The 12,708-nt window shown below is 41.6% G+C and overlaps 2 protein-coding genes across 2 annotated transcripts in view; both read right to left on the minus strand.

The window, feature by feature from the left end:
* LOC135708362 (zinc finger and SCAN domain-containing protein 2) overlaps positions 1-12,708 on the minus strand; it is a 250,432-nt gene that overhangs the window by 111,442 nt on the left and 126,282 nt on the right. The gene's annotated exons all lie outside the window — the stretch shown is intronic.
* The window catches only part of LOC135708341 (uncharacterized), a 551,505-nt gene that overhangs the window by 85,098 nt on the left and 453,699 nt on the right, over positions 1-12,708 (minus strand). Inside the window, exon 8 of the mRNA XM_065230385.1 lies at positions 3,793-3,963. Within this exon, the coding sequence (XP_065086457.1) occupies positions 3,793-3,963 (171 nt within the window). The remainder of the gene's footprint in view (positions 1-3,792; positions 3,964-12,708) is intronic.

A 12,708-nucleotide genomic window follows, 5' to 3' on the forward strand; every position in this document is an offset into this window, starting at 1 on the left:
ACAGCACAGTCGTATGAAAATCGGCTAATTGAACGCATTTGTTGTGGCGTTTGATGCCGATTTACGTATACTGTGGGAAAGTAAACAGTGGGAGCTCAGCCCAGAATCGTGTAACTCAAAATACATCTGCCAATTTCTTATTTTCAGTGAATAATTTGTTCAAGTTCAAGTTCAGGGCTTTGAGATATTTTATTTTTACCTTAAAACAGTTACCCTCAGACAACTCTCAATATGTTTGTTTTTGAGCTTTCATTATTTTATATTTCATGCACCGAACTAGAACCAACGTATTAAAGGCAATTTGGAAAGAATGTAAACCATCCTAGAAGAAAATGCTATCATTTATTATCTACAAGGAAATCATTGAACAAAAAAATAACTACTGAACGCTAAAGGAAACCCAAACAGAAAAACACTGATCAAAAACGCCACGCACGAAACGAAGGAGGAGGGAGTCAACGTCAACAACAACGAAAACAAAATGAAAATCGTTTACAACTTCAGAGAAAATCGCATTGTAACGCAATGCCTACATTACATATGTATAGAGTGAGGCGAGGGCAGACGGAGGGCAGAAGACAATCTGACGTTGTTTGGCAAGCAGCTTTCGCTTAGTTGCGATTTTTTTTTCCGGAGTTGCCTTTTGCCTGCGCTGCTGTTTTTGATCAACGTTCTCGAATTGTGTCGTCATCGTCGTCGCTGGAGGTGCGGAGTTTCCCAGAAAGGAAGTTAAATGTTTGCTCGTCAGTCGTTGTGTGTTTAAGCGGCAATGCTTCGCTCTGCCGCGCCTTCGTTGGTAGTCGGAAAAAGGATGCGCCCTTACATAAGATGGTGAGGAGTGGGTGAGAGGAGGGAATCAGGTGCATGACGACGACGACCTGCTAAATCATCCAACTTGCGTCGTCGTCGTCGTCGTCGTCGTCGTCGTCATCGTAGATTGTGTATTTGCACAGGTTTTTGTGCTAAATGCTGTCGTGTCGTGTTGTGTGTATGCTTGTGACTGTCATCCACCTCTGAGTGTGACATTGTGACTATGGTTCTGTTTGCGAGCTGTCTACGCAATGGTGACGCTTTTTTTTTGCTTATGGTCGATTTGTGACACAGTGTAGATGGGCATGGTTGTGTTCGTTTCTATGCTTATCAGCTTAGCCTTTTCAACGGTAATGCTCATAGCTTTGGCTGTATTCACTTTTGTTGACGGTTTGGGTTGAATTGCTGGAAGGTCTTATTAAAAAAATAAAGCGAGTCTAGTGGAACTTTTAGAAACTAGAAAAGAGAGCGATGCTACACACTTAGATTTTTCTACCGAGATCGGCTGTGCAAATCTCGGCAAAAAAAGTTTTACTGAGATATCGGCAAACATTTCATTTGTCTGCTGAGATTCAGCTAAGCATTATCCGAGACTCAGCAATCAAATGTCACTTTTGCTGAGATCTCAGTGAAACTTATTTTGCCGAGATTTGCACAGCCGAGCTCGGTAGAAAAAACTAAGTGTGTATGGCTAATTTTTATGGTTCTAGGAATTTAAGAGAATGTAATGTATAGAGTTGGAAGGTTTCAAATCCTGGATTTGTAGACATTTTTAGGGATGTTGAGTCATTAGGCCGAAGGTCTCTAGACCGAAGGTCATTAGGCCAAATAGTCACTAGGCCGATTTTTTGTGAAATTATAGCTTTACACATAGCGAAGAAAATGTTCTGGTCTCTGCCACTGTAAACTTAAAGTCAGTTAAATAGATTTGTGTAGGAAATGATCAGCTTTTAAACACGATGTGTATATGGAGAAACTTTATTACTGTGATTTCTATATGGGGGTACACTTTGTGAAAACCGAAAATGGAACATGTAACAAAATTATGAAAGATTTTAAACGTAATAACTCAGCTACCCCTGGACCAATTTAAATAATTTTATCACCAATCGATCAGAAATATTTCCACGCATCTGTTGAATTCAAGAATTGACCATTTTTCAAAATGTCACTATTGAAAATTGCACGAATGTGAAACTGTTGCTATGATAATTAAAATTATCACCGAATAATTGCGTAAAGCGATTTCCCTAGAACAGATTTCAAAGTTGAATTCCATCCGGTTTCTCCAAACGTTGTTTATTAAATCACCGCGTGGTAAGTGGTGGTGTTCTCCAGTACACAACGAAAGGCTGCCTGCAAGCAGCGAGCTTCAGCCCACATGAGCATCCATAGAAGGAGGAAGAAGCCGCACCGCTATTGGTCATAATCAGTAGCTTTTTGTGAGTCGCTGTGGGCCATCTATATCAAGCGCGTCATACTAAAGAGTATAAAAAGATAACACAAAACACAAGCACCTGCTGCAGTTAACAAATAACATTTATTATATAAGACTACGTGGTCTTACGTCACCATTGCGTACAACCCATAGGGCTATTCCTTATAGTTTTTACCTTTCATTTGGCACCTGTTTGGAAATAATCCCCCGAGGAATCCAGAACATTTTTTTAAGACACTTACCGATTGATTTACATTTTTAAAACCAGATACTTTCTGATTTTCTCGTCGGCTTTAAAAGGTTTTTAAAACAGCATAAAGCTGAACTACTAATCAAGAATGTTTTACACTTTTAAATGCTGTATTTAAACTCAAAAGATTACTTATTGCCGTTATAAAACCACAATAAATTAGAGTTAAAGCCAAATGGCTGTTAAATTGTTTCTTGGGACACTCAGTTAAATGTTGTGGTGTGAAAACCCAGTTCAATGGACGTATTTATGTTGGTTACTGAAAACAGTCACTGCCAACCGTAGACGTCATTTACCCTATGCATATATAAAAAAAACAGGCTCTACATCAACCCCCGTCCTCATTAGATAGAACTAATAAACTTATTCTTTTATAGTACTCATAAAGGTGAAAGGTTAGAAGCTGCTAATTAATACTTACAATCACGTACATAATTGAGAGCATTACATTTCTGAACAAGATTAGATAACCTCACCGAGTCAAAAAAATAATAATACCGAAATCACATAATTCCTTGTTAATAATCACATGGAGCGACAATTTACTTCCGCCCCGGTGAACACAACGGCATTAACGTTTGCCATTCTTGATTCCTATGGCTAAGAGCTTATCTAAACTAGACGAACGATAAGCACCCACCCCCTACCCCTGGAGAGCACCCCTTTATGCTATGCGGAAGCAAGGATAAAGAGAGGTGAAAGCACATAAACTTTCAACCGTCCCGTCGTCCTTTTCACTGATTGTAACAAAACCTACAACCCTGTACCTTTTTTTGGCAACTCCAAACTTGGATTCCTGGTTGGTTGGCTGGTGGCACATGGAAGGTAAGTCTAGTTTTATTACTACAATGTGGTTACTATCTTTATTATTGCCGGGCTGCAGCAGTTGTAGACTAGCAGACTAAGTGTGTATGTAATCGTAATGCTCGTCGTGGTGGGTGTTGTGTTTCGTGTTCGATGTAAAGTAAAGGATTGGGATTGGTTGGGCGGTGGTCCTGAATTTGAATCAGTTGGAAAAATCCCTCGATTGAGTACCGTGTAATTTTCCGGATTTGCATCTCAAGTAGAGGGCTTAAATTGTTCTCTTTGTACTGTCACAGGTCGGTGCAGTCAGTAACGGGAGTCAACATGGTCGCCGTCGTCGAATTACAGCAGGTCAAATTCGAGCTTGCCGGAGATGGAAGGTAATTTCTGTACATTTTTGTGAACTCGTAAAATGGGAGCACACATCACTATTAACTAAGGATTGAAGCACATAAACTGGGTTGGGAATGTTAAATATTTTGGCACATACCTGTACGCTGTTGCACTCGTTCCAGGTGTGCAGCCGAGGTCGGTACTTTTTGTCCTTGTCGCTGGTGGCACTGGCGACGGTTCCTGTGGAAGCTTCCGTTGAGATCCACACCAGATTGCCTTTGGGCTGGCTAATCACGATGAAGGCGTGCTTGTACGGTGGAACGTCGTGCTGCGAAAAGAGTGAAAGCATGGGAAAAGGGATTTAAATTGGCACAACTTTACGAGCAGAAGATTGTGACTTTTGCCGGCTAGGGTCGGTCATCAATTTCTAAAATGTTGGGCGAAAAAAGTGATGCCTACAAACATAAGTCAAATTTGTTGGTAGTCCCGAATACCAGTTTCGCAGTTTTTTGAAGGCCATTCGGTAGAGAACTTATTAAAGTGGTGGAGTTTTGGATTTAAGATAATTTTATAATTTGAACGACCCTAATATGTACTTTTGCTTTGGTACTTGCGATAAATAGATTCTTCGAATAATTTTACTAGAAAAAAGGTTTGTTGTGGAATACGTAAGAGATGTGATCAGAGCTGGTAAATATCACGGCCGTCATGTGACAATGAGAAAACAGGTCCTCTCACTATCACGAGATGAAACTACCTATCATTAACTTTCTTGTCATTTTCCAATGACCAAGCACTCATGAGAATAATTCTTATGCGGTTTTGACATCGACATTTCTAACTGATTGAAATAAATTTAAGCAAGCAACCATATTTAATCGGTAGAGTGAATATATTATTAAGATTTCCTCGGTACAAGTAACTTTAATAGCAATAAAAGAGCCAGCAATTACGATGAACACAACACTGTCACGTTCTGTCTTGACAAAAATATTGATGAGATTTTGAAGAAAATCTCTATCTTTGTTTTCTCATCCGATGATAGTGACAGAAGTATCTCTGTAAGTATCGCGTGAGATCTATCATTGAAAATGACATTTACCAGCCCTGACAGGGACTGTCTACAAACCACAAACCACGGGCTGTGCTCATGCAACCCTTCTTTAGCTCAGCAAGCCATCGTTGCTAGTTCGTCCTTCCGCTTTCGTTGAAGATCTGTTTCAGTATTTGATGGTACTCCACGTTCGCTACACATTTCTTCTACACTCAAAACATTTCGAATCTAAATAGATTAGAAGTGTCTCTACATTATAACTCTCCTAACCGACGCATAGTTTGGTATAAAGCGAGAGAATACACACTTAGTATAAACATGGACTACATACATCCAAACGTATGAAGTGTGGGCTTTTGAATGATCACACTCTCGACTCTGAGCTCAACACAACTACATATATACCCCAAAGCAAATCTCTTCGTTCATTTCCGAGTGGGTTCTGTCCAGGGGTTGAAACTGTTGACGTTTTTTACTACACTCGCTTCGTTGTCGTGCGTGACAGTCTGTTTGTATTCGTACTATCGTGCTCTACCGTTGTCTCTCTCACACAACACCAAGGGTAGAACAACATTCCAGCAAAAAGAAAATTATCAAATAACTATCATATGACATGTGTGATTTCGTTCTAATTCCTCAATTTGGTGTAAAATAAACCATTTCTGATCAGAAATGCTATTACTAGGACATCGTTGCTTGCTATTTTCAGAATTCACACAAGCACAACATTAGCAGCTCTTATTATGAGAAAAACTAAAATACATACATTCGTGACGGTCTTCGGCGAAAATTTCGTATGACAGAGCCTGTCATATGACATTCTAGTTTGATACTGTTATTTGATATCTTGTTTTGCAAGTGTCGGAAGCAAAGGCAGTCGATTATCACAGAAAATGTGTCGACTACGGTGACCGCTTACAAGACTGGTTCTGTCTCATTTCCTTTGTCAACTAATCAAATTTAAAATATCATTTAAAAAGGAGCATCACAAAAATCCTTCCATTCTAATACGGATGCCAGATTTAAAAAAAAAGGTTGGAAATACTGCCAAATACCCTTCAATATGGGTATTTTGAGAATCGAAGTGACGTCTAAAAACCAGAAATCGAAGTCCGACGCCATTTTGAAATCCAAAATGGTGGCTTCCAATTTCTGAAAAGTGGGACTATCAAATGCCCTTCAATGTAGGTATTTTCGAAATAATGTTGAGGTCTAGAGACCGGAAATCTATGTCCGACACCATCCATGATGGCGACTTCCGATTTCAGAAAAAATGGGAAATACTAACAAATACCCTTCAATATGGGTATTTTTGGAATCAGGATGACGTCTGAAGACCGGACATATATTTCCGATGACATTTTTACATCCAAGATGGAGGTTTCTGGTTTCAGAAAAGTTTTTTTTTTATCAAATACCCTTCAATATACGAATTTTTGGAATTGGAATGACGTCTAGAGATCGCATATCGAAATCCGACGTCATTTTGAAATCAAAGATGGTAGCTTCCAGTTTCAGAAAAAAAAGTGAGAAATACTGTCAAATACCCTACCATAGACTAGCCCACAAAGTTCTAATTTTCCACGGGCCAACCTCTGGATTTGTACCTTTAGGTGAGAAAACCATTATCTGAAAGTTTTAGCTCATTTGGTTGTAGGATGAGCTGGCGCTTTTAGTTTGAGTTTTGTATGGGGATTTTGGATAAAATACATGATACTCCTACACCCTATCGATCATAAAATAGTTTCCTCATTCTCGATTTGATTCAGATTTTCAAAACATGTAATTCAAACAATGAGTAACAACTTTGCTGAACTTTGCATTATGAATCCGGTTAGTTTCTTGAAGATATTTGCTTTTGAATGTATATGAGCATTTTGTATATGAAAATTTCAACGTAATCCCCTATGTAAATATTACACAAAAAGCAACAGCTCGTGTTACGTCAAAAACAGCTGAGCTATTCAGAGGGTGGTTATCTCACCTACTGACACGAATCTGGATGTTGGCCTGTGGAAAATATGAACTATCATTTTTTTAGTGGTAATCTAGTTGAGACGTTGCATAAGCTGCCTGTATTTTGTTGCAAACACATATAAATTCAAAAATGAATATCTCCATAATACTAACTTGAATCATGATGCTGTCTTAAGCAAAGTTGTTTCTTATATATTAAGCTACATGTGCTGACATTCTGAGCTTAATCGAGTTTGCTGAACCAGTTGTATGGTGAAATTGTGAAGGGATGTTATTTCTCCATAAATTTCAACCAAAATCTCCATATGAACTTTACGCCAAAAGCGCCAGCTCGTGTTACATCGCAATGAGCTGAAATTTTCAGAGTGTGGTTTTCGCACCTAATGGCACAAATCTGGGGTTGGCCCGTGAAAAAAAAAAATTAAAAAAAAATCTCCCATATAAATGTGGGCCAGTCTAATGCGTATTTTCGGAATCAGGGTGACGTCTAGAGACTGGATTTCATTGTCTGACACCATTCTGAAATCCAAGATGGCGGCTTTCAATTTCAGAAAAAGTGGGGAATATCGTGAAATACCCTTCATTATTTGTATTTTTTAATTAGCGCAGCAAAAAATAAATTTTAATATTACATCCAAGAGGATGCACTTCAATCAACTGGTGGAAATCGGCTCACTACTTGACTAGCCTATTGGTCCCAAGCAAATCGATTTGGTCCCAAGCAAATCAATTAACGTACCCCATTCTAGTCAAAATTCTATTCTATGTTTGTTTCGATTCTCTATGAAAGTTTGAAAGATAAAATGAGGGGTTCGTGGATTTTCCTATCTTTCGAGGGGTGCATCGATTTGCTTGGGACCGAAGAGAGTACCAGAGCTGAGCCAAACAGTTGAGTACGTTTCTTCGGGACCTTCTGGTCTTAGATTTACCTCTATGCTGCAATCATGTCGAAAACCTCATGTAATTTTTATGGCCACAAAAATAAACAAATGCAATCAGTTCGTGCACTGTATTAATGATAATTTTGACCTTTTTGGCAAGTAATATTACACCAAATTATTGACACGATTGAAGTGCATCCACTTTGATGTGACATCAATATTATTTTTTTGCTGTAAGGGTGACGTATAGAGACCGGAAACCGATGTCCGACACCATCTTGAAATCCAAGATGGCGGCTTCAGATTTCAGAAAAAGTGGAAATACTGCCGAATGGGAATAATTTTGGGAATTAGGATGACTTCTAGAGACCATAAATCGAAGTCCGAAGCCATCTTGAAATTCAAGATGGCTGTATCCAGTTTCTGGAAAAGCAGGAAATACTGTCAAATACCCCATTTCAGAATTAGGGTGTCGTCTGAAGACCGAAAATCGAAGTCCGACGCCAATTTGAAATCCAAGATGGTGGTTTCCAGTTTCTGAAAAAGTGGGGAAAACGGTTGAATACCCTTTTATATGGGAACTTTCGGAAACGGAATGACGTCTAGAGATCAGAAATGAATGTCTTGAAATCCAAGATGGCGGCTTCCAGTTACAGGAAAAATGGGAAATACTATCAAATACCCATCAATATGGGTATTTTTGGAATCGAGGTGACAGCTACACACTTAGACAAATTCATGTAAATTTAGGTGCTCTAAGAGTAACATATACGAGCGTCATTTTGACATAAATTTACATTACTTACATTAATCAAACGTACTTTTTGTCGAGCAACGAACTTTTCAGTCTCGGAGCACTTAATATTACATGACATGTTTGTTTACGTCTCATCTCATCTGTCAAAGATGGATTCCGTCACGTGTAAAATTAGTTTTTTTCTAAATGTGTAGGAACTGGCAATTGCTGACCGATGCCATATTGAATTCCAAGATGGCGACTTTCGGTTACAGATAAACTCGAAAGTACTGTCAAATACTCCCACAATATGGGTATTTTCGAAACGGGGACGATATGTAGAGGTCCAAAACCGATGTCCGATGCAATTTTGGAATCTAAGAAGGCAGTCCTCTGTTTTTATTAAACTGTAAAATACCCTACAATAGACGGAAATTTTTTTTAATACCGGCATTTCGGCATTCTGATATTCGGCATCTGCACGTCGTCCGCGTTCCGCCAATATCCATACCTTACCTTACCAATCATACTATGGGCTTGTTGTCGTCTCCACTCTACTCAATCCATGGCCACACTTCGCCAGCCTCGTAGTCTGCGAAGGGTCCGCAGGTCGCCTTCTACTTGGTCGATCCACCTTGCCCGCTGCGCGCCTCTTCTTCTTGTTCCTGTTGGGTCGCTTTCTAGAACCATTTTCACTGGGTCGTCGTGCGGCATTCTTACGATGTGCCCAGCCCACCGTAGTCGCCCAATTTTTGCAATGTGGACGATGGATGGTTCTCCCAGAAGCTGGTGCGATTCGTGGTTCATTCGCCTCCTCCACATTCCGTCATCGATCTGCACTCCACCGTAGATGGTACGCAACACCTTCCATTCGAAAACACCAAGGGCGCGTTGGTCCTCCACGAGCATAGTCCAGGTCGCGTGGCCGTTGAGGACCACCGGTCTAATCAGCATCTTGTAGACAGTCAATTTCGTGCGGCGGCGAATTTTATTCGACAGGAGCGTCCTCCGGAGTCCAAAGTAGGCACGATTCCCTGCCATAATAAGTCTTTTAATTTCTCTGCTGGTAGCATTTTTGGCGGTCACCAGTGAGCCCAAATACACGAACTCATCGACCACCTCGATTTCGTCACCGTCAATCTGAATTCGGGGTGGGAGGCTAACATTGTCTTCCCTAGAACATCTTCCTTTCATGTATTTTGTCTTTGATGCGTTGATGGCAAGTCCAATCCGTCTAGCTCCAGCCTTCAGTCTGATGTACGTTTCCGCCATCATCTCAAAGTTCCTTGCCATAATGTCAATGTCATCGGCGAAGCCAAGGAGCTGGTTGGACTTCCTGAATATCGTGCCACTCGTGTTTATCCCAGCTCTTCTGATCACACCTTCTAACGCGATGTTGAACAGCAGACACGAAAGTCCATCACCTTGCCGTAACCCCCTTCGAGATTCAAAGGGACTCGAGAGTGTCCCCGATACTCGAACAACGCACATCACTCGATCCATCGTCGCCTTGACCAATCGCGTCAGTTTGTCCGGAAATCCGTACTCGTGCATAATCTGCCATAGCTGATCTCGATCGATTGTGTCGTATGTGGATTTGAAATCGATGAACTAATGATGTGTGGGCACGTTGTATTCGTGGCTTTTCTGCAGAACCTGCCGAATTGCGAAAATTTGGTCCGTGGGAGCGCGGGCACCCATGAATCCCGCCTGGTATTGCCCCACGAACTCTCTTGCAAATGGTGACAGGCGGCGGCATATCCATACTGTAGGGTATTTGACAGTTTTTGTTTTAAACCAATGGCTGCAGCTTGGATTCAAAAATGGCGTCGGACAATCGATTTTCGGCATCTGCACGTCGCACAGTGGGTACAGTCTTAAAAAAGACGGCCAAATGGCCTTGTTATAAGCGACTACCTGACACTATTTCGTAACACAGTTTTTATGATTTACACCCCATTAGGAACTCAAAGCTTATGAGTAAATGTAGGTTTTCCCAAATATGAGTAAACTTCGTATGGAAAGAAAATGCTCTGAGTCAATTGAATTCAGTCGCTGAGTTGTTGTGGTTGGCCATTTTGTCCTACGTCAAAAATAAGCTCCCTTATATCGAAGACATGTGAATGTGATAAGTTTCATCCAAATTGGACAATCGGAGAGCGTCGAGTTGGGTCGTTTGCTCATTTGGCAGATAATTGCAGTGTGAAAAAGAGAGAAAGAGCAATTCCAGGCCAAATAGCACAACAAAATAATCATTGACTCGACCTTCTACAATTTGCATGGAACTAGACATAATTGTTTGTTTTAAGCAATCATTCACATTTTTGCAGACAATCGACCATTTAGGATCTTGTGATTTTGTTACAAAGTGGTGTCTTTGAAATTTTTCAATAAATTGTAGCCAGAAACTCTGAGTGAACGCTCACGAATCATCAAATCTCTGATTATGACTCTCTGAAGGTGGAATTGATAGATTTTATGTGTCAAGCACATACTTGTCAACCTCTTCTTTTGGCTTACAAGCATAACATATCATTATAGGGGAAATGGATGTAATGTCGGCCTAAATGCCCCTAATTTTGGTCCATACATAAATTCAGCAATAGACTAAATTTTCAATACTGACCAAATATATCTATTAGCACCGTCCCAATGACGCGTTCATCTAGATACAATTGATAAATAGCAGGTTTTTAGCGATGGGCCCAATCTTAGATCCATAGGCCAACATAAGAGCCATTTCCCCTATCATCCAAATGATTCCATAATTCCGAAAAATATTTTTTACACCGAAGTGAGTGGTATATGTTGGATAAACTCGGAAAACCGGACAGCCTAAAGCGGGTTTTCTCTTTGCAAAATGACCATGACTTTGATATTTTGATCTCACCTGTTAATCGGATGACGTTTCGCTAAAGGCTTGGCAAGATGCACGACGTACGACAGGTTAGATAAATATGTTGTACAGACCCGAGTAACGTTTTATACCAAATTGGTAACACCATAGAGGTAACTCTAGAGGGCTACAAAATGGTGAGTTGACAACCTGGAAGGAGCAGAATACCTAGCCCTGGTCCTCACAAGTCCCTACTTCACGCCTCCTCGAGTCATATGATAACAAAAGACTACCAGCTGAAACATGGACACAGCTGGGTGGCGTAGCCTGGGCAATGTTGCCAGTTCGGCAATAGCAAAGTGAAGAGGTGCGACGCGAACACTGGCGTGGTAACCATAGTACGGTGATAGAGGAAATGCTTCACCAAACCTGAGCGTCTGTTCATCATGGAGGTGCGTCTCCAAGCGGCATATGTTCTCCATGTTAGGAGCGGCTGATCACCGTGCTAGTGCCAGCGTGGGACTCTAAACAGAAATGTGCACGATGGTCCCCCGGCGAGACAGGGGTTGGGGCAGGCCCAAAAAGCCGCCCTGAAAAAAAAAACAAAGTTGCAAACACTGAAGAAAGAAATACGGATCGGAACAATCGGCACAGACCTACGCGACGAAATAAGGACTACGATTGGAAACTCGGAACATGGAACTGCAAATCGCTCGGCTTCCCGGGTTGCGATAGGTTAATCTATGACGAACTTCAACCACGCAACTTCGAAGTCGTAGCACTGCAGGAACTTTGCTGGACGGGACAAAAGGTATGGAAAAGCGGGCATCGAGCGGCTACTTTCTATCAGAGCTGTGGCACCACCAACGAGCTGGGAACCGGCTTTGTAGTGCTGGGTAAGATGCGCCAACGCATGATTGGTTGGCAGCCGTGCAAGTTGAGGATTACGGGCCGTTTCTTCAACTACAGTATCATCAACGTGCACTGCCCACACGAGGGAGACCCGACGACGAGAAAGAAGCGTTCTATGCACAGCTGGAGCAGGTGTATGACGGCTGTTCGCAACGGGACGTCAAAATCGTCATCGGCGACATGAACGCTCAGGTAGGACGGGAGGCAATGTATAGACCGGCAATCGGGCCAAACAGCCTGCATGCCGTATCGAACGACAACGGCCAACGATCGGTAAACTTTGCAGCCTCTCGGGTTTGGTAGTTCGAAGTACCTTCTTCCCCCGCAAGGATATCCACAAAGCCACCTGAAGATCACCTGACCAACACACAGAAAACCAAATCGATCACGTTCTAATTGACGGGAAATTCTTCTCCGACATTATCAACGTCCGCACGTACCGCAGTGCAAACATAGATTCGAACCACTACCTAGTTACAGTATGCATGCACTCAAAACTCTCAACGGTGCATAACACACGTCGAAGTCGAACGCCACGACCCAACATTGAGCAACTACGGGACGCCGGAGTTGCCCAGGATTACGCGCAGCAGCTGGAAGTTGCACTACCCACGGAAGAGCAGCTTGGCGCAGCTTCTCTTGAAGATGGCTGGAGGGACATCCGTTCCGCCATAGGT

Source organism: Ochlerotatus camptorhynchus, unplaced genomic scaffold (assembly GCF_037179485.1).
Source record: "Ochlerotatus camptorhynchus isolate MF236.1 unplaced genomic scaffold, CSIRO-AGI_Acam_v1.1 ptg000330l, whole genome shotgun sequence".
Taxonomy (NCBI): Eukaryota; Metazoa; Arthropoda; class Insecta; order Diptera; family Culicidae; genus Ochlerotatus; species Ochlerotatus camptorhynchus.